Source organism: Mastigoproctus giganteus, chromosome 9 (assembly GCF_048544385.1).
Source record: "Mastigoproctus giganteus isolate SK-2022 chromosome 9, ASM4854438v1, whole genome shotgun sequence".
Classification (NCBI taxonomy): domain Eukaryota; kingdom Metazoa; phylum Arthropoda; class Arachnida; order Uropygi; family Thelyphonidae; genus Mastigoproctus; species Mastigoproctus giganteus.
In genome coordinates, this window is record NC_143583.1 from 212,242,110 (window position 1) to 212,267,390 (window position 25,281).

General features: G+C 36.9%; 1 protein-coding gene across 1 annotated transcript in view; it reads right to left on the reverse strand.

Annotated features, from left to right (window-relative positions):
- The window catches only part of LOC150081103 (laminin subunit alpha-2-like), a 707,948-nt gene that overhangs the window by 255,496 nt on the left and 427,171 nt on the right, over positions 1-25,281 (reverse strand). The window contains exons 42-43 of the mRNA XM_090380924.1: positions 22,189-22,327; positions 10,838-10,946 (exon numbers count right to left, since the gene is read on the reverse strand). Of these exons, the coding sequence (XP_090237050.1) occupies positions 10,838-10,946; positions 22,189-22,327 (248 nt within the window). The remainder of the gene's footprint in view (positions 1-10,837; positions 10,947-22,188; positions 22,328-25,281) is intronic.

A 25,281-nucleotide genomic window follows, 5' to 3' on the forward strand; every position in this document is an offset into this window, starting at 1 on the left:
ATATCTGAGAAGTTAAAATCCCCCATTATAAGACATTCCGATTTACTAGCCCACTCTATTTCTCTGTACAATTGTTCATTGTACTCATTCGAGTCATTAGGCCTATAACACTCTCCTACTCTAATTTTTGCTTTCGCAGTGCTTATGTCACACCAAACTGACTCAACAGTGCACTGTTCATCTATATCAACTGGATGCACTTCTTTTGATTTTATGTTTTTCTTTATTAACAGCATAACACCTCCTCCCTTCCTATCCTGTATATCCTTTCTGTACACATTGTACTCCCCAAATTCCAATTCGGCATTCCTTATATCTGTGTGACACCACGTCTCTGATATCCCAACAATATCCGCCTTTGATGTCTTGACCAACACTTCAAATTCATCAAATTTATTTACTATACTTCTAGCATTGGTATACATGCAAGTATACATGCACCTATTCCTATTCCCAGCCACTCTAACACATCCCATATACCCACCTGTTTCACGATGACTGACATCCGTCCCTGAAACCACCAACACCCCTCGCTCCAGGTCGCTACTTATTCTAATAGAAGTTGTGCAAGAATCACCTTCACCTCTGCCTACGGCTACTGTTAAACTATTAGTCCTTGTATCCCCCCAAGCTATCAGTTTTCCGACCCACCTAACACTGCCTTGATAGCATCAGCATATATTCTTGCACCCTTTCTATTGAAGTGTATCCCATCCCTGTAGAAGCAATCTCTCCTGTTAACAAGTAAAGTCCAGGCTGAAAAAAATTCTACCCCTTGAGCCTTGCACAATCTTTCCAGGGCCGAATTGATCGACAAGGCTCTCATCATATACTCCCTCCTATCATGTCTGGGCAGAATTGCAGACACTTTCAAATTCAACCCTAATTCACGGCTTTTTTTCATCAGTGACCTGTACTTGTTAAGTAATTCTGCTGGTCTCCTACTCTTAATATCATTAGTGCCAACGTGTACAACCTTTTGTGCTCTTAAAAGATGATATCTGCTCTACAACGTCATCAACCTTTGCCCCTGGCAGACATACCCTGGTCCTGTTCCATCTATCCTTTCTACAAAGGATGTTTCCCGTTTCCCTGACAATAGAGTCACCAACAACTACTAGTTCCTTTGGGACCAGCGCAATCTGCCTTGGGGGTTGCCGCTGTGTTGCGTGATGACCAAGTGCAAGCTCTGGCGTTGATGTGGGCAGCTGAGAGCCTGATGGGCCCCTCAATTTAGATCTTTCGAGGGCATCCACCCTGTCCTTCAAACTCTCATATAGGCCCATAACAACGCTGAGTTGTCGCCTGATTTCCTTACACTCCTTACATTGCGCACACACAAAGACAACCCCCATGGCAATATCATGTTCCGTTCCAGATAGTTCGGCAAACATTTCACAAGTTTCACATTTTTTAAGGCTGTTATGCGTTGGAGAATCGCCCCCCCTCAGTTCTCCCCCGAGTCACAGCACTCCTGCCACTTTGTGCCCGTTGCTTTGCTGCTCTAGTTTGGGGCATGATATTTTAAATTAATAAGATCAATAAATTAAATTAAATTAAATGTCAATACTATGCTATCTAATAGAAACAGTGAAGCGTATTACTGTTTCTATAATTATACGTTAGAGCTACCTAACTACCTCAATTAAAAATTTGAATTCCCTATCACTATATACAAAAACAATGCCTGCAATATTCGAATGAAATAACGGTTTTATAAAGTATTACGTATATCTACAAAAACTGTTTATACAAATTAAAATAAAAATAACCAGCGTAATTAGAACTATAAGACAACGTATTAAGTACAATATAAAATAACAATTATGTAAATAATAAGCAAAAACTTATCGTTTTTTTCGGAGCCTGTAACTCGCAACTGTATTTTCTAAAGAGAGTCAGCGCCCTGACTCTGGTGGCATCAGAAAGAGGAGGCTGTCGGCAGGTATGAACATAATCTCTTTGTATTACATTAGAGCAGTGGTTTGGTTTTCAACCAGGGTGCCACAACAACATTCCAGGGGTGCCACGTAATTTGGGATTAAGTTACTTAAACTTATTATTATTTTTTAATTTATATATTTATTTCATTATAAGAAAGGTGTACAGTATTGTTTTAATTTTGTGGTGATCTAAAATTGATGTTTACTTAGTACCTCTATATAAAGAATAAAATTATATACTGTGTATATATAATTTGTATTATGAAATGTAATTTTTATAATTATATTATTGTAATAAATATCATATAACATATATATTTTTTAATATTATATATATATATATATATATATATAGAGAGAGAGAGAGAGAGAGAGAAAATTGAGTAGGGGTGCCACAAAATAAAATAAATTACTTAGGGGTGCCATTATTAAAAAAAAAGGTTGAAAAACAATGCATTAGAGGAAGGGCCTTTACAAATGCAGAATTTGTAAAACGAATTTGTTTGGCAATTGCAGAAGAAGTATGTCCTGAGAAAGTAAAAAAAAATTGTGCCAGTAAGTTTATCTTAATCAACTGTAATGGGAAGAATTGAAGGTTTGGGAGCCGATGTTAAAAATCGACGTAGAAAAAGTTTGTGAATTCACACATTTTTCAATAGCAATTGATGAGAGTGAAGATACAAGCCATACAGTTCAAATACTAATTATCAAATACTATATCCGAGGTTTAAATCAAAATTTTGCAGTAACTGAAGAGCTAGTTGCATTAAAAAGCTTGAAAGATACAACAACAACAACAACAACATGTGAAAATATATTTTCCAGCGTGTCAGAAGCAATAGACAGTCTCAGATTGAACTGGGATTTGCTATCAAGTACCGAACATATTTTTAGTGCCATTCATCTTATGACAGATGGCACTAAAAATATGGTTGGTACTAAAATTGGGTTCATGGGTCAGCTTCATAAATATCTTGAGAGTAAAAATATTAAAAACCAATGCAATTTCATTGTATAATTCACCAGCAGTCTTTGTGCGGAAAATTTTTGGGCGTAGATTAAGTCCTGTCAACTGCAATATCAGCCGTAAATTTTATTTGCAAGACTGGTCTGAATCATCGGCAATTCAAAAATTTCCTTGAAACTATTGAGGCTGAATACGGTGATGATTTGTTGTACCACACTGAAGTACAATGGTTGAGTTGTGGTAATGTGTTGAAGAGATTTTTTGAACTTAGGATCAAAACAGAACTATTTATGAACGAAAAATTGAAACCTGTTCTGGAACTGTCAGATCTCAAATGGTTGTGGCACCTTGCCTTTTTAACAGACAGATGTGAACACCTGAATTTTCTTAATATGAAACTATAAGGATGAGACAAACTTGTCAATGAATTGTATTATAATGTCAGAGCTTAAATAAAACTGGAGTTATTTAAAAGTCAACTACTTGAGAAAAATTTTTCACATTTTCCATGTTATGATAATTTATCTAAAAATATGCCTAGTTGTAATTTTTATACCGAAAATTTTGTTCAAAACAGTTTGTTGCAGGAAAATTTTGCGGCTAGATTTTCTCATTTTAAAAAAAATTCAAGGGTGTTTGAGCTTTATCAAAATCTGTTTGATGTACCCATGATGAGAATTTACAATTAGAGTTGGTAGATCTTCAAACTGAATACAATATTTAAAAATGAAAATCTAATTCAATTTTATTCAACATTATCTGAGTCAGATTATCCAAAAATTAAAAAATTTGCAAAAAAGGTCACATGAATTTTCGGAAGTACATGTATATGTAAGCAGACCTTTTCAAAAATGAAATATGTAAAATCAAAAATACGATCATGTCTAAATGAGCTGCATTTACATGACTTTTTAAGAATTGGAACTAGTAGTTTAAAACCTGATATTATGAAACTTAGTTGCCATCTACAACCACATTCATCTCATTAATTATAATTTTGTTGTATTACTAAATGTATTTTTGTGATTAGTATAAGAAATAAGTAATAATTAAAATTTGATATAAACAAATAATTGGTGTATTTTAAATAACAAATCCATTGATTTATTTTTGAATCTGTAGATATAGATAAGCATAAAATTTGTTTCTCTGCATAACATTAAATTTATGTAGAGAATGTAGTTTTCAGTAATTAGGAATTTTCTCCGGCCCAGCAAATATTCCAAAAATTCATGTGTGGCTCACTTCTCTAAAGGTTTGGGGACCCCTGCCCTAGGGTTAAAAATGAGTGTATAGGAAATCTATGTGCTAGAGACAATACATACATTATAACACTGCACAAGCCAACAATCATAAGAATAGCGTAATTAGGGCCCTATTGGATAGGTCTGGGTTTCATTGCAGCACCTCCGAGGATAGAATGGAAGAAATTAAATGTGTCACAGCAAATCTCAGAAGATCTTGGACAAACATATTCCAGAAGCTGAACACAGACAAAGATGAGAAGCATTCTCACCCACTGCTACCGCATACATTTGCTACTATCCAGGCTTAACAGAGCATATCTCTAGAATATTACGCACCTGTCAGATACGCTGTGTGCAGCTTCCAGGGTGGAGATTGCACACAGTCATGTCAAAGGTAAAATATTCTATACCTATTGAAGGTACAGGCAGGATTATATATGAGATCAAATGTCTGGACTGTGGGGAGTGCTATGTTGGAGAGATAGAAGGCAGGTTTAAAGGTCATATGGGGAAACATATTAGCACAATAAAGATTGCAGACTATGGGAAATATGCTGTGGCCTTAATGTCACACCGATCGAATTTGTACAGCAGTCTTCCATGTGCAACAGTATCAAAAGCTTTCCTGAAATCCAAGTATATGATATCAAAATTAATTGTTTGCATCCAGTTCCTTTGTGACCACATCGTAGTAGCCAATCAAATAGGTCAGACAAGACTTCCCCTTAACAAACCCATGCTGTGTCTGAACTATTACTGCATTCTTGTCTAAGTGATCCTGATTCACCTCTTTAACCAGTGACTCCATTATTTTCTCCAGAACAGAATTTAAACTAACACGTCTATAATTATTTGTGTTACCCTTCGCACCCCCTTTGTGAATTGGGGATACTTTTGCACACCTCCAGTCCATGGGGAACTCCCCTGATTAAGGATGCTCTCATAATATGGCTAAGGGTATGCTTATTTCCCTTCCTGCTTCCAACAATATAACTGGATAGATCCCAACTGCCCCAGGTGCTTTTTTATGTTTAACTTCAACAATTTCTCCTCCACTTTGCTCTCAGTTATTACAAAATCACTTATATCCCTGTTAGAGTTTGATAAACTTCTGGAATTACCCTCCTTGAATAACTTCTCATGTGGGAATGTAGATGCAAAATACTTATTCAGTTTATCAGCTACTTGACAGGATTCAATAGTTGAACCATCTATGTTAAGTGGACCAATCTGATTCATCCCCTTCCTCCTAGAGTTTACAACTCTTTGCTGTTTTTCTTGCATCCTTCGCCAAGGATTTCTCGTAGCCTGCCTAAGCTCTTTGTGACTTGATTACAGACTAGCTTATATCTGTAGTAGGCTTCTGTGTTGCTTGCTTCTGTAGTAAGCTTCTGTGTTTCTAGTAGCTTCCAAGATTAAGTCCCTGAAGCCTTCCCATTTAAACTTCACTGTTGGTAACATCAACAGTTGATCCAACTATATAGAATTTAAAAACTGTCCGAGACCACTGTAGTCACCTTTACGAAAAAAAAACCCCCTTCCCTTTACCCTTGATGGTAGTTATATCTTTAAGTAAATCCCACATCAGTACACTGTGATCACTGTCACCTAGTAGTTCCTTTATCTGCAAATCGTTAATGCATGAATAATCACCACTGATAATCAGATCAAGAGTATTACTCCCTCTGGTTACCTCTCGAACATGCTGCTGTAGAAAACAGTCATCAAATAAATCCAAAAAAGTATTGCTAGCATGCAAGTGACCAACCCAGAAGTTCCAGTCAATATCTGGAAAGTTAAAATCTCCCATTACAACACATTTTGATTTACTGGCCCACTATTTCTCTGCCCAACTGGGTATTTTACTTATCACAATCATTAGGCCTATACCACAATTCTACTTTAATTTTCCCTATCCTAGTGTTTATGTCACACCAAACAGACTCAACATTGCACTGTCCACCCATGTCAACTGAATGTACTTCCTTAGATTTTATGTGTTTCTTAACTAACAGCGCAACCTCTCCTCCCTTCCTATCCTGTCCTGTCTATTCTTTCTGTACACATTGCAATCCCCAAATTCCAATTCTGCACTGCTTATATCTGTGTAACACCATCTCTGATATCCCACAATATCAGCCTTTGATGTCTTGATCACCACTTTAAATTCATCAAATTTATTTACTTTACTTCTAGCCTAACCTAACACAGCCTATATATTTAATGGGCTGTAAAATATATTTTTCGGGCTGTAAAAATATATTTTATATTGTTTGTTATTTGGTTTTTAGGAGCATTAGCAACTAAGGCCATACTGCTCCAGGGATATGCGGTGGTCATTCCCTGACCTTTCCACATCCTCTGTATTTGGTGGCTCATGGGCTCGAACCCCGGTCTAATCAAGAAGCGTGTGCTACGCACTGCTGCTCCTGCCCACCTGGCTATGGAGGCGCCTCTCCTATTGTCTGGGCAGAATTGCAGACACTTTCAAATTTAACCCTAACTCGCAACTTTTTTTTTTTTTCCAGCATTGACCTGTACTTGTTAAGTAAATCTGCAGGTCTCTTACTCTTAAGGGCATTAGTGCCAACATGTACAACAATATCACCTTTTGTGCCCTTAAAAGAATATCTGTTCTACAACATCATCAACTTTTGCCCCTGGGAGACACACCCTGATTTTTGCATAATATATTCCCCATGTCCCTGACAATAGTGTCACCAATAATAACTAGTTCCTGGAACCAGCATATTCTGCCTTGGAGATTGCTGCTCTGTTACCTGATGCACAGGAGTGAGCTCTAGCATTCAGTTGGGCAGCTGAGAGCTTGATGGGACCCTCATTAATTTCTTCGAAGGCATCTAAGCCTACACCTGAAACTCTCATAGATGCCCATCAGAAAGCACAGTTGGCACCTAATTTCTTCACAGTCTCTGCACCTAACATGCACAAAGACATCCTCCTTGTCTAGATCATATCTTGTTCTAGAAAGGTCTACAAACATTTCATATCTCACACATTGTTTTAGACTGTGATGCATTGGAGAATTGCCCCCGTTCGATTCTTTCCCTAGCCACAGTACTACCACTTTGTGCTCGCTGCTTTGCTACTCTTGTCTGGGTCATGATTCCATTTAAGTATAACTTAATTAACAATGAAATTTAATAAGATTAATAAATTTTACTGATTAATTTATAATACTATACTAATCTAACAGATTTCTAATACAATGCTACGTATTTCGCTATGAAGTTCGGGATTTACGTTACGCTATTGTGTATTGTACAATGGCAGCAAGTTACAAATGTAAGACACTAAGTATTAACTTTCAAAGTCACTATCTAAATTCAAAATAAACCAAGGAGCTTGACTAGAACTATAAAGCTACTTACAGAACATAATTTAGTATAACAATTAAGTAAATAAAACGACTAAATATAAATAAAAACTTAGTATACGCTGGAGCTGCAAAAATCTTTGCCACCACGGTAATAACCTTGTACCATAAAAAAAAATAATAATAAAAAATATTAGTTAGCATCAGCATTATAGAGGCATACAATGCAAGAAAGCAAGCTTATGCAGCATCAGCCAAAAAAAAAAAAAAAAAAAAAAAAAACACTCCCACTTCACTCCTCCATTTGTTTCAAATGCCTGTCCAGCTCAGCCTTAAATTTATTTAGTCTGTCAACTTCCTAAACAAAAGATGGAAGTCTGTTCCACTAATCAACCACCCAGTGGCTAAATGTAAACTTCCACACATCTATTCTACAACTTTCTTTCCTCAATTTGAATCTATGCCCCGTCAAGTTCTCAATATGAGCAAGAGGAAGAATCCCATCAGCATTCAGCTTGCTCAACCCATTCAAGCCCTTATACAACTCAATCAGATCACCTCACAGGTGCCTACTCTCCAGGCGCTGCAATTTGCAGAACTTAAGCCTTTCTTGATAAGAGCACCCATTTGTTCCCCTCAGCAATCTTGCTGCCCTGCTTTGTACTCATTCTAGCACTTTACATCCTTCCTAAAATGAGCCCTCCAGACCTGTACACAGTACTCTAGGTACGGCCTGACCATTGCCTTGTAGAATGGGATAATCACCTCCCTGTCGCTGCTAGCAAAATTCCTATATATCACTGACAAGACTCCATGACCTGATATGGCCACGTCTGCACTTCTCAGCTAACTTCGCATTTGACTGCACAATTACCCCAGGTATTTTACACTTTCCATTTTCCTGAGTGTAGTACCACATAGTTGGTACATTTCTCTTGGGTTACTGATACCCATATGCAGTACTTTGCATTTGTCAATGTTAAACTTCAGCTGCCACTTCTCAGCCAATTTGCCCAACTTGTCTAGATCCAGTTGGAGCAGCATACTGTCTTTACTGTTGTTAACAAACCTGCCAACCTTTTATCATCCACAAACTTGGACTTTAATCCTAATATACATTCATCAATATCATTGATAAATACACAAAACAACAATGGGCCCAGCACCGAACAATGGGGAACTCCACTAATAACATTTGTTCACGAAGAGCAGTGTCCATTGGTTACCACTCTGTTGTCTCCCACTCAACCATCCCTTTATCCAATGTAGCAACTTACCCTTAATGCCACACCTCTTGAATTTGTATAGCAGTTTTCCATGTGGAACAGTATCAAAAGCTTTCCTAAAATCCAAGTATATGATATCAAAATTATTTTTGACATTCAGTTCCTTTGTGACCACAACATAGTATCCAATCAAATTGGTCAGACAAGACCTCCCTTTAACAAACCCATGCTGTATCTTAACTATTACTGCAGTCTTGTCTCGATGATCCTGCAATGCTTCTTTAACCAGTGTCTCCATTAATTTCCCTGTAAAACAAGTTAAACTAACAGATCTATAGTTAGTTGTCTCACCTTTTGAACCCTCTTTGTGAATAGGTGATACATTTGCACACCTCCAGTCCATGGGGACTTCCCTGAGTCCAAGGGAAGCTCTCATAATTATGGCTAAGGATTTGCTTACTTCCTTTGCTGCCTCCTTTAATATAACGGGATAGATCCCGTCCGCCCGAAGTGCCTTCCTTATGTTTAACTTCAACAATTTCTCCTCCAATTTGCTTTCAGTCATTACAAAATCATTTAGCTCCCTGTTAGAATTTGATAAACTTCTGGCACTCTCCTCATTGAATAACTCCTCATGTGTGAATGTAGATGCAAAATACTCATTCAGTTTATCAGGTACTTCAGCAGGATCATCAACAGTTGAACCATCGATATCCAGTGGTCCAATCTGATTCATCCCCTTCCTTCTAGAGTTTACATAAGTAAAGAACTCTTTGCTGTTTTTTTTTGCATCCTTTGCCAAAGATTTCTCGTAATCTGCCTTCGCCTGCCTAACCTCCTTTGTGACTTGATTACAGAGAAGCTTATATCTTCCATAGGCTTCTGTGTCACCTGATAATTTATATGCAACCCATACATTTTTCTTCTCTGCCACGAACCTCATTAATTCATCTGACATCCATTTAGGCCTGAACCTTGAACAGTATTTCTTAGTTGGAATGAAAAGCCTAGTAGCCTCCAAGATTATGTCCCGGAAGGCTTCCCATTTAGAATTCAATGTTGTAACATCATCAGTTGATCCCACTGTACAGAATTTAAAAACTGTCTGAAACCTCCTGTAGTCACTTTTACTAAAGCAAAAACCCTTCCCTTTAGCATTGATTGTAGTTACATCATTAACTAATTTCCATATCAGTACATTGTGATCACTGTCACAAAGTGATTTCTTTATCTGCAAATTCTTAATGTAAGAATAATCACTGCTATAATCAGATCAAGAGTATTACTCCCTCTGGTTGCCTCTCGAACATGCTGCTGTAGAAAACAGTCATCCAATAAATCCAAAAAAGTATTGCTAGTGTGTGAGTGACCAACCCACAAGTAGCAGTCAATATCTGGAAAGTTAAATTACCCCATTATGCCCCCCTCCCTTCCTGTACATTGTACTCCCCAATTTCCAATTCTGCACTGCTTACATCTGTGTGACACCACATCTCTGATATCCCAACAATATCTGCCTTTGATGTCTTGACTAGCACTTCAAGCTGATCAAATTTATTAACTATACCCCTAGCATTGGTGTACATGCAAGTATACATGCACCTGTTTCTACTCTTAGCTACCCTAACACAGCCAATGTATTTATTTGTTCCACTATGACTCCCAACAGTTCTGGGAATCTCCATTGTCTTGCTTTCCATGCTGCTGCTCATTCCAATAGACGCAGTGCAAGAATCACTTTTGCCTCTGCCTGCGGCCACTGTTACCCTTTTAATCTGTGTATCCCCCTCAAGCTTACAGTTTTTCGACCCACCTAACACTGCCTCGATAGCATCAGCAAATATTCTTGCACCATTTCTATATGTACCTGTAGAAACAGTCTCTCCTGTCAACAAGATGATATTTCATTGACTATTTTTCTTTGAGAAAAAAAAATTTCCTGGTATTGAATAATATGTGCATGCAGCATCAAGTGCACCAACCCCTGAAATCAAACCACTTTTTAAAACATTTTTTAATTAATAAAATTGTATAATATTATTATTATCTCTTTAATATTATTTAATTTAGCAAATTCCATCTAAAATCTATATAAATGAAATGGATTGCATGACTACCTGGCACTTCCTCATCTCTTAGCCTTCTTGCTTCTGCCAAAAGCTGCAGACTGCGTTCTTTGGCTTTTTTTGCTTGTTTAGTTAGTGCATCATCTGTTCCTGGGTATGCCTAAATTAAAATATGCAATGATTATTTTGATTCAAAATACATTTATAATACTGTACCACATTTTACAATAAATCCACACAGTGCAACCTGCTATATTATACAAATGGCTGGTTGATAATAAATCGATGCTCATGTTTGGGTTTCTAACAAACCAAATAAATAATTTGCATTTATATGCAAAAAGAAGTCTTTATGGATAGGAATACCAGAAATATTCCAAGTTATATTCTACAGGGATGTGATACACTTAAATAGAAAGAGCGCAAGAATATTTGCCGATGCTATTGAGGCAATGTTAGGTGGATCAAAAAACTGCTAGCTTGGGGGGATAAATGGACTAATAGATTAAGGGCTATACTAGGTGAGCACTTCAAGCGTGAGGTTCAGCTGGCATTGTGAATGCCTCCAAAACAGCAAACTGCACATAGCACTCCTAATGCCAGATCATTTCAAACTAGATGGGAAGCTTTCATTGGATATCACCAGCGACTCACTTTTTCGGTTCCCAGTTTCAAGAAGGATGTTGTTCAAGTTGAATGTATTGCACATTTATGTATAGTGTTGATTGCGAGTAGAAAGAGAAAACAACAATGGTGGCTTCATCCAGAAAATTCAAATAGGTTAAAAACAGGACAGTTTTATATTATGTATGAAACATGCAGGAAGTCCCCCGAGAATGTTTAGCGAAGGTAAAGAAAGCCTGCACGAGAAGCAGGCAAAAGTTCAATGAAATTTACCGGTAAAAGTACTTTACCATAACAGCATTTGAATTGTTGCTCGCTCGGTAAACAGATGGTGGGTGTTATCGGCCAGGAGTAGAAATTGAAACCCTCCTGAAGTGGAGGAGGTAACCTGACCTTTTTTCTTTAGAATCACTGGAACTAGTGGATAAATTGTTTATTAAGAAAAAAAAAAAAGGCAAAGGAAGCCCACGCAAGAAGCACGGCAATTTTTTAAAAAGTTTACCGGTGAAACTGCATTATGAACATTTTTTACGACAGCAGAACTTTCAATCTGACTCTGTTCATGATTCAGTTAGTTAATTCAATTAGTGATTCTAAAGAAAAAAGGTCAGGTTACCCCCCCACTTCGGAAGGTTTTCAAGCTCCCGTGGGATTCAACTTCTACTCCAGACTGATAACACCCACAGTCTGTTTACCGAGCAAGCAACAATACAAATGCCTTTTTGGCAAATTACTTTTACCAGTAAATTTTATCGAACTTTTGCGTGCTTCTCGTGCAGGCGTTCTTTACCTTAGCTGAAGGTTTTTTTTTTAAATTTATTTTTTATTTTACAGAATGTCAATACAGAGTTTTGATGAACTTCTAATTTTAATTAGTGATAAAAATGCAAAATTTTATACTGTGATGCAGAAATCAATACCAATGTTTACATCTATGCTTCATGTGCTGTACCAACAGGCCAACTCCTACTAATTGAAATATTTCTGCAATGCTATTTTCATTGTTTGTAAAATTATTTTATTTCTACCTGCTATTCTTATTCAGAGATTAAGGTATTTGTAAGACTTGGTGTCTTACAGAATTACTTTCAGTAACATAAAGAGTAACTTCCTGTTTGATTTTACCGCCCAGGACTTCTCAGAATAAAACGCCTATTGTTTTTGTCTTCCCACCACTTGACATCATTTCCAGATGGAATATTGACAAGTACTTCCCATCCATCTGAAGCTTAAAACATTTTCCACTACCCACACTGGAAGGGATTACTTTCCATGCAATAAAGGATTAGTATCGTTTGATTTTATGAATGTTCATAAGAAGACACCAGTTTTCAAAGCTATCAAGAGAAATATTTTCTTGAAATTTAGTTAGAAGTCAAATATACATCCAGAAAACGTGCTGTACTGTATTGTTCCCTAAAAACAATTGCAATGAAGCAAACTTTTTTTTTTAATCAAATGTGCATTGCAGTGTTATCAGTTTTACACCAGTTTTTCCTTGATTTTGTGTTAGTGGATACAAATTGAAGAAAGGAAGTGCAATCTTTTCGTTCAAAAACAATCTGTTGCAATTCTTTCGGTAATGTTTTTTATGCCACAAAACATTTATGTGCATTTTTTTTTTTCCCACTATCACGCTGACAATGACTCTGTACTTTGCGGCTTAATGTGTGCTTTCATTGCTTTCACAATACTTTTCAAAAATACCACACTGAAGTTATATTTGAAATGAAAGGTTCAAAATTTGTTTTGGAAGAATACTGCACATGATTCATTTTTGTTAATGCTGACATTAGTTGTACTGTTGAAGTGGATATTCCTCAGCAGTTCTCCGATTACTGTTTATCTTATTTAATAATAATAAGGTTTTTTCACTTAAATTATATACATTCGTGGTTCTGTACACAGATAACCATAGAAATCTACCAATAAATTTCACCACAAGTGAGAAAACTTGTATTTCATTAACTAATGAAACAGTACTAAAAGAGAAGCAATATTTACAAAAAAAATATAAGGTTTAGAACTGAGCTTTCTGATTCTTCTCATCATTACAAAATCGTAATACTAAGAGCTCATCCCAGTTTGGAAACATTTCTTTATCCAATTTCAATACAACACTTGCTTTTATTTATTTGCTGGAGTAGTCTTTTTAATAACATGTGGTATGAGGGAGGCCTCCTTTCCACCTCAAAAATAAACTCCTTCAAACATAGTCTTCCCCAAAGTATAATACACAAACAAATTAATGCCAACCATCCCATGCATGGGTAAAATGCCTGCACAGGCGATAAAAATGGCAAGGCATTTGCAACTGCAATGCCTCCAATGGTGTTGGCAGGTGATCAATGCCAGTAACATTGTCTAAAGTGACGTTCGAAGCACCTTTCTAGTTTGCATGCCTTTACCTCCTGCTTCCAGTAAAACTGGGTGTTAGAAGGAGTTGCCGAAGCCGTGCTACAAGGACTCATCTAGTATAGCCCTAACAGTAACTGCAGGCAAAGGTGAAAGTGATTCTTGCACAGCTTCTATGGGAATGAGCAGCAGCATGGAAAGCAAGGCAATGGAGATTTCCAGGACTGTTGTGAGCCATAGTGGAACAAATAAATACATGGGCTGTGTTAAGGTAACACAGAGTAGGTGCATGTATACTTGCATGTACACCAATGCTAGAAGTATACAGCAGGCCCCCATTTATGCTGATTCGCTATAACGCTGATCTTATATTATAACCCGTATCTGACTATAACGCTGATCTATATTATAACCTGTATCTGACTATAACGCTGTCACAGATCACTATAACGCTCTTTTACAGATTGCATTTTTGGCATATTTAACGAAATCGTTTCATTTGATGGAGTCGATAGCTTGAAAATGAATATAAAAATACGGTTAAAACGTTTCCCATGCCGACTTGAGAAATATTCCCACGCTCAGTGAAATTCTCTCGCATGCTAATTTAATTGCAGTACAGTAACTTGCTACATAGTGTTCCGAGATCAACATTTTAAAAAATGATCACATATACTGCTTGTAATATTTACCCTATATGCATTTATCCGAAGTCTATTCATCACTCAGTACAGTATCAGACATCGTGCGTAACGGACAGTTTACTTGAACATTGTATCATAATTAATGCAACCAATGCAGTTACATTTTTGAAGAGTTAATAATGGCCAATAAGAATGAAAAAGCAACAACGTCTGGGCGCAGTACAAAGACTATAAATGTAAGAAAAATACTACTGAATTTGAAAATTAAATTAGACGTTTTGAAGCAAATCGATCCGGTCAAAGACAAGCGGATGTGTGCCATAATTTAGAACTTGCAAGTTTAACTGTAAGAACAATTATGAAAAAATAAAGAATTAATTTTAGCAGTGGGAAAGATAGCTGTTCCACCAAGCAACTAGGACTAGGCCAGCTATTAGGATTGAAATGGAAAGACTAACTAATTTTATTGAAGATAATATCCAATTCAGAATTCAGTTAAGTTAAATATTATAAATAATAAAAAAGAGAGAGAGATTAGCCTATGATGAAAACTCACATCTGAAGAAAACTCACATAAAAAAAAAAAAAAAAATTGGAACCATTTAAAACTAGTAAGGCTGGTTGAATAGATTTAAAACCCAGGGAGATGCCGCAAGTGCAGATCAAGGAGCCAAAACTTTCAAAAAAGAACTTGTTAAAATTATTGAAGAGGGGTATTGTGCGTTTTACTTCTCAATAAGTTTATAACATAGATGAAGCAGGCCTTTTGTGGAAACGAATGCCTAAAAGAAGTTCCATATTGAAAGAAGAAAAACATGCCAGGTTTCAAAGCGGCGAAGGATCGGTTGACTTTATTGTTGGGTGGTAATTAAACTGCGGGGGATTTAAAATTAATACCCCTTTTAGTTTATTTGGAAGAGGGCCAAAGTTCAACCCAAAATCAACACATTTTTCATAATTAAATTCATCAATTAAATTAAATCAATTTAGATCAATTAAATTCATGATTTTAATTGGAATTTTAAGTTTAATTTTGATACACAAGTAGTTACCATATAATTATATACGTATGTAATGCAGAATATTTTATATGTACAAATATTTGAATATTAAATATTTCTGACCGATATTTTGTGCATCTTTTCACTACCGTTTATTATTGATTGAGAAATATCCGATGGCACTGACCGCAACTCACAAATAGATATGTTACCTTATGGGAATGCAGCACTCCCTTAGCGCAGATTCACTTAGTGCTCTGTTTTTCTGGAACGTTTTATCAGCGTTAAGCGGGGGTCACCTGTAGTTAATAAATTTGATGAGCTTGAAGTGCTAGTCAAGACATCAAAGGCAGATATTGTTGGGATATCAGAGATGTGGTGTCACACAGATATAAGCAGTGCAGAATTGGAATTTGAGGAGTACAATGTGTACAGAAAGGCTAGACAGGACAGGAAGGGAGGAGCGGTTATGCTATTAGTTAAGAAACACATAAAATCTAAGGAAGTGCATCCAACTGATGTTGGTGGACAATGCAGTGTTGAGTCTGTTTGGTGTGACATAAGCACTGAGTAAGGAAAAATGAGTAGGTGTGTGTTATTGGCCTAATGAATCTGATGAGTATAATGAGAAATTGTGCAGAGAAATAAGAGTGGGCCAGTAAATCAGAATGTCTTATAATGGGGGATTTTAACTTTTCAGATATTGACTGGAACTTGTGGGTTGATCCCTCACACACTAGTAAGGCTTTTGTGGATTTATTTGATGACTGTTTTCTATAGCAACATGTTCGAGAAGAAACCAGAAGGACTAATACTCTTGATGTGATTATCAGCAGTGATTATTCATGCATTAAGAATTTGCATATAAAGGAACCACTGGGTGACAGTGATCACAATGTACTTATGTGACGATTACTTAAAGATGTAACTACCATCAAGGCTAAAAGGAAGGGCTTTCGTAAAGGTGACTACAAGGGTCTCAGACAGTTTTTAAATTTTCACAGCGAGATCAGCTGATGATGTTGCCAACGTGAGAGCAAAGTGGAGGAGAAATTGTTAAAGTTAAACATAAAAAAGGCACCTGGGGTGAAACATATCTATCCAGTTATATTTAAGGAGGCAGCAAAGGAAGTAACCAACCCTTAGCCATAATTATGAGAGCTTCCTTGGACTCAGGTGAGGTCCCCATTGACTGGAGATGTGAAAATGTATCACCACTTCACAAACGGGGTTCAGAAGGTGACACAAGTAACTATAGACCTGTTAGTTTAACTTGTGTTCTGGAGAAAACAATGGAATTACTGGTTTAAAAAGCATTGCAGGATTATCTAGACAAGACCACAGTAATAGTTGAGACACAGCATGGGAGTTTTTGTCTGACCAATTTGATTGGATTGTATGATGTGGTCACAAAAGGAACTGAATGCCAAAAATAATTTTGATATCATATACTTGGATTTCAGGAAAGCTTTTGATACTGTTGCACATGGAAGACTGCTGTACAAATTGGAGAAGTATAGCATTAAGAGTAAGTTGCTACAATGGATAAAGGAATGGTTGAGTTCAAGATGACAAGAGTGGTAATCAATAGAAACTGCTTTTCGTGGACAAATGTTATTAGTGGAGTTCCCCAGGGTTCGGTGCTGGGCCCATTATTGTTTTGTATATTTATCAATGATATTGATGAAGGTATATCAGGTTTAATGTCCAAGTTTGCAGATGATACAAATGTTGGCAGGGTTGTTAACGACAGTATGCTACTCCAACTGGATCTAGACAAGTTGGGCAAATGGGCTGAGAAGTGGCAACTGAAGTTTAACATTGACAAATGCCAGGTACTCCATATGGGTAGCCATAATCCAAGAGAACCATACCAACTGATACTACACTCAGGGAAGTGGAAAGTGAAAAAGACCTGCACTACTCAGCAAATATGAAGTTTGCTGAGTAGTGCAGATGGGCTGTCAGGGCAGGTCATGAAGTCTTGCCAATGATATATAGGAATTTTGCTAGCAGGGACAGGGAGGTGATTATTCCCTTATACAAGGTAATCTTCAGGCCACACCTAGAGTACAGTGTACAGGTCTGGGGCCCTCATTTTAGAAAGGATGTAGAGTTGCTAGAACAAGTACAAAGAAGGGGAACAAAGGGATGCAGTTACCAAGAAAGGAATGCTAAAGTTCTGCAAATTGCAGAGCCTGGAGAGTAGACACCTGCGATGTGATCTGATTGAGGTGTATAAGAACGTGAATAGGATGAGCAAGCTGAATGCTGATGGGATTCATCCACTTGTTCACGGTGCTTCCATAGCTAGCTGGGCAGGAGCAGCAGTGCATAGCACACGCTTCTTGATTAGACCGGGGTTCGAGCCTATAACAACCAAATATGGAGGATGCAGAAAGGTCAGGAAATGACCACCGCATATCCCCGGAGCAATATGGCCTTAGTTGCTAATGCTCCTAAAAACCAAATAATAACAACCACCACCACTTGCTCAGATTAAGAACTTGAGGGGCATAGATTTAAATTGAGGAAAGACAGTTGTAGAATAGATGTACAGAAATTTGCCTTTAGGCAACGGGTTGATTGGTGGAACAGACTTCCATCTTTTGTTGTGGAAGTTGATAGCCTAAATAAATTTAAGACTGAGCTGGACAGGTATTAGGAATGAATGGAGGAGTGAAATCAGAGCTTTTTTTTTTTTTTTTTTTGGCTGATGCTACATAAGCTTGCTTTCTTGCATCATATGCCTCTACTAAAGCTAATGGCACAAAAGGTGATATTGTTGCACATGTTGCCACTAATGACATTAAGAGTAGGAGACCTGCAGACTTACTTAACAAATACAGGTCAATGTTAAGAAAACGTTACAAGTTAGTACTGAATTTGAAAGTGTTTACAATTCTACCCAAACATGTTAGGAGGGAGAGAGTCAGTTTAGTCAATTCAATCAATTCAGACCTGGAGAGACTGTGCAATGTTCATGACATATAATTTTTCTCAGTGTGGTCTGTGCTTGTTGCCAGGAAAGCTGCTTCTATGGGGAAGGTATACACTGAAATAGAAAGGCTGCAAGGATATTTTCTGACTATCGAGGCAGTGTTAGGTGGGTAGCAAAATTTCTAGTTTCGGGTAATACACAGACTAATAGATTACCAATAGTTTCAGGCAGAAGTAGCCTTGAAAGCAAGGTGATGGAGATTTCAAGTACTGCTGGGAGTCATCATGAAACTAATACATGGGCTGTTAGGATAACTAAGAGTAAGAACAGGTGCATGTATACTCTCATATAAACCAATTTGATGAATTTGAAGTTTTGGTCAAATGCATCAAATGCAGACAATGTTGGGATTTCAGAGGTGTCTCTCAGATATATTAGGAATGCAGAATTTGAATATTGGGAATACAATGTATACAGAAAGAACAGATAGGATACGAGGGTGATGGAAGGAGTTATGTTCTTAGTTAATAAGCACAAATTCTACAGCAGTGCATCCAGTTGACATGGGTGGGCAGTGCAACATTGAGTCAGTTTGGTGTGACATAAGCACTGGGAAAGCAAAAATGAAAGTAAGAGATGATTAAAGTCATGATGAATTTGATAAATACAATGAACAACTGTACATAGAAATAGAGTGAGCCAGTAAATCAGAATGTCTTATAATGGAGGATTTTAATTTTCCAGATATTGATTGGAACTTGTGGTTTGGTCACTCGCATGCTAGCAATACTTTTCTGGATTTATTCGATGACTGTTTTCTACAGCAGCATATTCGAGAGGCAACCAGAGGGAGTAATACTCTTAGCATTAGCATAAGTAGAGGCATATGATGCAAGAAAGCAAGGTTATGCAGCATCAGAGAAAAAAAAAAAAAAACAAAAAAAAAACCACTTCCACTTCACCCTTCCGTTTGTTCAAAATACCTGTCCAGCTGAGCCTTAAATTTATTTAGGCTATCAACTTCCACAACAAGGGGTGGAAGTCTGTTCCACCAACCAACTACCCGCTGGCTAAACGCAAATTTCCGCACATCTATCCTACATCTGTCTTTCCTCAATTTGAATTTATGTCCTCTCAGGTGATTATTCTGAGCAAGAGGAAGAATCCCATCGGCATTGAGCATGCTCAAACCATTCAAGGCTTTATGCACCTCTATCAGATCGCCTCGTCTCCAGACACTGTAATTTGCAGAACTTAAGCCTTTCTTCATAAGAGCAACCCTTTGTTCCATTCACTAATCTTGTTGCCCTTCTCTGTACTCGTTCCAGCAGCTCTACATCCTTCTTGAAATGAGGCCTCCAGACCTGTATACAGTACTCAAGGTGTGGCCCGACCATTGCCTTATACAAGGGAATAATCACCTCCTTATCCCTGCTAGAAAAATTCCTGTATATCATTGACAAGACACCAGAGGCTACTCTTGCAGCTCTTGATCTCATTATCAGCAGTGCTTATTCGTGGATGAAGAATTTGCAGATAAAGGAACCACTAGGTGTCGGTGTTCATAGTGTACTGATGTGAGATATACTTAAAGATGTAGCTACAATCCAGGGTAAAAGGAAGGGTTTTTGTAAAGGTGACTACATTGGTCCCAGACAGTTTTTAAATTCTATACAGTGGGATCAACTGATGATGTTACCAAAGGTGAATTCTAAATGAGGAGCCGTCAGTGACTTAATCTCGGCAGCCCATTAGGCTTTTCATACCAACTAAGAAATACTGTTCAAGGTTCAGGACGAAATGGATGTCGGATGAATTAATGTTGTTCTTGGCAGAGAAGTAAAATGCATGGGATGCATATAAATTATCAACTGGCAGATATAAGCTAGTCAGTAATCAAGTCACAAAGGTGGTTAGGCAGGCAAAGAGAAATCTTTGGCAAAGGATGCAAAGAAAAACAAGAGTTCTTTACCTATATAAACTCTAGAAGGAAAGGGATGAATCAGATTGGTCCATTTAACATAGATGGTTCGACTATTGATGATCCTTCTCAAGTAGCTGATAAACTGAATGAGTATTTTGCATCTACATTCACACATAAGGAGTTATTCAAGAAGGAGAATGCCAGATGTTTATCAAACTCTAACAGGGAGCTAAGTGATTTTGTAATAACTGAGAGCAAAGTGGTGGAGAAATTGTTGAAGTTAAACATCAAAAAGGCTCCTAGGGCAGATGGAATCTATCCAGTTATAATGAACAAGGCACCAAGGGAAGTAAGTAAACCCTTAGCCATAATTATAAGAACATCCTTAGAGTCAGGGGAGGTCCCCATGGACTGGAGATGTGCAAATGTATCCCCAATTCACAAAGGGGGTTCAAAGGGTGACACAAATAATTACAGACCTGTTAGTTTAACTTCTGTTCCAAGGAAATTAATGGAGGCACTGGCTAAAGAAGCATTGCAGAATCATCTAGACAAGACTTCAGTTATAGTTCAGACACAGCATGGGTTTGTTAAGAGGAAGTCTTGTCTTACCAATTTGATTGGATACTATGATGTAGTCACAAAGGAACTGGATGCAAAAAATTTTGATATCATATACTTGGATTTCAGGAAAGCTTTTGATACTGTTGCACATGGACGACTGCTGTACAAATTGGAGTGGTATGGCATTAAAGGCAAGTTACTGCAATGGATAACGGGATGGTTGATAGGGAAACGGCAGAGAGTGGTAATAAATAGACACTACTCTACATGGACAAATGTTAATAGTAGAGTTCCCCAGGGTTCGGTGCTGGGCCTATTATTGTTTTGTGTATTTATCAATGATATCGATGAAGGTATATCAGGCTTAATATCCAAGTTTGCAGATGGTACAAAGGTTGCCAGGTTTGTTAATGACAGTACACTACTGCAACAGGATCTAGAAAAGTTAGGCAAATGGGTTGAGAAGTGTAAACTGAAGTTTAACATTGACAAATGCAAAGTACTCCATATGGGTAGGAGTAACCCAAGAGAAACGTACCAACTATGTGGTACTACACTCAGGGAGGTGGAGAATGAAAAAACCTGGTAGTAATTGTGCAGTCAGATATGAAGTTCTCTGAGCAGTGCAGATGGGCTGCCAGAGCAGGTCATGGAGTTTTCTCAATGATATATATAGGAATTTTGCTAGCAGAAACAAGGTGATTATCCCTTTGTATAAGGCAATGGTCAGGCCACACCTTGAGTACTGTGTACAGGTCTGGAGGCCTCATTTTAGGAAGGATGTAGAGTTGCTAGAATGAGTACAGAGAAGAGCAACAAGATTGGTGAGGGGAACAAAAGGGGGTGCGCTTATGTAGAAAGGCTTGAGTTTTGCAGATTACAATGTTCAGAGACTAGGCACCTGCAAGGTGATCTGATAGAGGTATATAAGGCCTTGAATTGTTTGAGCAGGCTCAATGCTGACAGGATAATTCCGCTTCCTCAGATTAAGAACCTGAGAAGGCAAAGATTCAAATTGAGGAAAGACAGTTGTAGAATAGATGTGTGGAAGTTTGCCTTTAGCCAGCGGATAGTTGATTGCTGGAACAGACTTCTGTCTGTTGTGGAAGTTGATAGCTTAAATAAATTTAAGGCTGAACTAGACAAACATTTGGAGTGACTGGATGGGTGAAATGGGAAGGGTTTTTTTTGGCTGATGCTGTATAAGCTTGCTTTCTTGCATTATAAACCTCAACTAAAAAATATAAAAAAAAGAAAAAAAGATACTTATGATTATGTCAAAAATTAATGGTATCTGTTAAACATTGAGCATAAAAAAACAATCATTTATTAATGAAAAAAAAATTCACCTTATTATATGCAACCACTGCACCAGCATCTGCTCGATTAGCAGCTTCTTCCGCTGCAGCAAGTGCATCAATAATTGCTTGGTAGGCCCTGGCAGCTTGCAGAGGAAATTCTGATACTTCTCGTGTTGCACTGAAAAGGCTAAATAAAAGAAAAATTTATTACTACTATTATTAGCCATGCAACAAATATGCATTAAAGCACATATATATTAAATGAAAAAAAAATTATAATTCAGTAACCATAAAATTTTTTTCTAATTTTTAATTATGTTTATTCTTTTTACCCTTTGGCTTGTGATTTTAAGCAGAAATGAAGACATGTTGCTATTTTGTTTGCAATACTGGCTGTTGACACCTGATGAGAGGCCAGTTTTGTAAGTTGCATGGCAACATCCTTATTTTGTCAATTTTTCATTACTTTTGTATTTATTTATCTCTTATTATATATTTTTTGTTATCTTCTATCCCCCTTCTGTCACTTTCTAGCTTCCTCAGTTTTTTCACTTTATTGTCCAGGTTTGCATAGGTTTAGCATTTTTGCTGCCTTTGACTGCACTTGGCCACTTCTCCTTTTTCCACTTTCTTGTTATTCTATTCAATGCATACATATATATATATAACCATGCTGATTTTTAATATTAATTCAGACACATTGTATAACCAATTTAAATTTTAGGACTGATGGTCCCTTTATACCTATAGTTCATTTTAAATTCAAATAACATAATTATATTTATATATAAATATATAATAACTTATATATACTTTATATAATATTCATTGTATTTTGATATCTTGTTCTACTGGTATAGAGTCACAGAAATGGATAACCCTAGTTACTAATTACTTTTACTGGTTGTTAGTCTCTGATTGAGTGCCCCTGGATGTATTCAGGAAGAAACTGGTATTTAAAAATTATTACTCCTATTATATTTCATATTCTTACTTCTTCCATAGTTCATACTTTTATTTTTATTTTAGCATTTAATCTATTTGGATTTAACAAATATATGCTATCAAATGTTATGGCACATTTTATATATATACACAATCTTTATATATATACATATATATATATACATATATATATATAATATTTTTTCATATATTTAGATATATTAAATATTATATATATAATAACTTGAAACTATGTATAAAAACAAAAAATATTATTCGTACAGTTCAACAAAATAAAGCTTGAAGAAGCTTTATGTGGAGATAAAATAAGCTATTATTTATACTCATAAGCTTATTTATATTCAAACTTATGTTTTTTTTTTTTGAATGAATGAAATAGGTGCTTTTAAAATGATTTCAGTCTTAACACATCACTGGGCTAAGTAAACAGGCATGCAATTCCTTGACTATTTAATTTCATATCCTACAGCCATATATAGTACAGCTTATATCTCTTATCTATGAAATACAAAAAAAAAAAAAAAATATATATATATATATATATATATATATATATATATATATATATATATATATATATACATATAGATATATATATATTTTTTATGAAAACCCCAAACACGAGAGGTATTCAAACCTATAGTACTTGGTACTGTGCTTAGGTTGGAGGTTGAGAAGATGAAAGAAGATATTTGTTGACATTAGACTTGAACTTCTGCAGACTGTAATTTTCAGGAAATATGTTGAAGGAAGGTTGTTCCAGAAAACAGCAGTTGGTGCCTCCATAGCCAGTGGGCAGGAGTGGCAGTGCATAGGACACGCTTCTTGATTAGACCAGGGTTCGAGCCCTTGACCACCAAATACGGAGGATGCAGAAAGGTCAGGGAATGACCACCGCATATCCCCAGAGAAATATGGCCTTAGTTGCTAATGCTTCTAAAAACCAAATAACAACAACAACAACAAAACAGCAGTTGAATGAATAAATGAAGAAGATGAAACATTTGTTCTGTAAGTTTGAAGTTGGACAGTAAATGGATGTTGGCCGGTGTTCGGACTGTTTTGAAAGAGAGATGGGAATAATAGAAGCCAATTCAGAAGAACAGTGTCCATGGAAGTATCTGTAGAAAAGGCATGCAGTAGAAACAGTATGTCTATGAGACAGAGTGGAGAGACTGTTAGAGAGGAGTCATTAAATAACCTAACTGCCCTCTTCTGAATGAAATCTAGAAGAGAGAGAGGTTTTGGGGGCACTGCCTCAGATGTGGGAACAATATTCCATGGTAGGGCAGATTTTCGATTTGTATAGAATGAACAGCTCTTTGGAAGAAAAGTAGTGCCGAGATTGAAAGAGAAAGCCAAGTTTTTTGGATGCGGAGGAAGCAATATTTGTAATGTGCTTGTGCCAAGAGAGATTAGAAGTCAGGGTAATCCCCAAAAGAGATATATCATTTTGCCTAGAAATCGGAGTGTCACTAAAGATAAGCATAGGAACAGAAGAATCCTTTTTGCGAGATATAAGACAAGACTGAGTTTTGGAAGGGTTGAAATCAACTAAATTGTCTTTGCCCCACTGGAGAATTACCTGAAGATCGGCATTTAAGGAATTGGTAGCAGATTTTCGAGAAGTTGAAGCTGATTGAGCAGGACAAGGTTTCTCAAAATGGAAAGTGGAATGCAATGTGCTATCATCGGCAAAACTATGGATAGGATTTCCAGTCAATGGAAGAAGGTCATTAATATTCAAGAGGAAAAGAGTGGGGGAAAGAACTGAACCTTGGGGAACAACAGCATTAGTGGAGAAGTTAGAAGACAGAGAGCCATCTACCATCACCCTCGTGAGCAATCGGAGAGAAAACTGGATAACCAATTACAAAAAACAGTTGACAAACCACAAGATGGAAGCTTCTTTAGAAGACCTTTATGCCAAACATAATCGAAAGCCTTTGAGATGCCAAGAGCAACTGCTTGTGTTTCACTGAAGTTTTCCATTGAATTTGTCCATAAATGGGGTAACATAAGCCAGAATATCACCAGTGGATTGACACTGATCAAATCCATACTGGTGATCATCGGACAGAAGGTTTCTAGGTAGTTTAAGAGTTGACTGTTAATTGATTTCTCCATTACTTTAGAAAGAGCAGAAGTAATTTTAATGGGACGATAATTGGATGG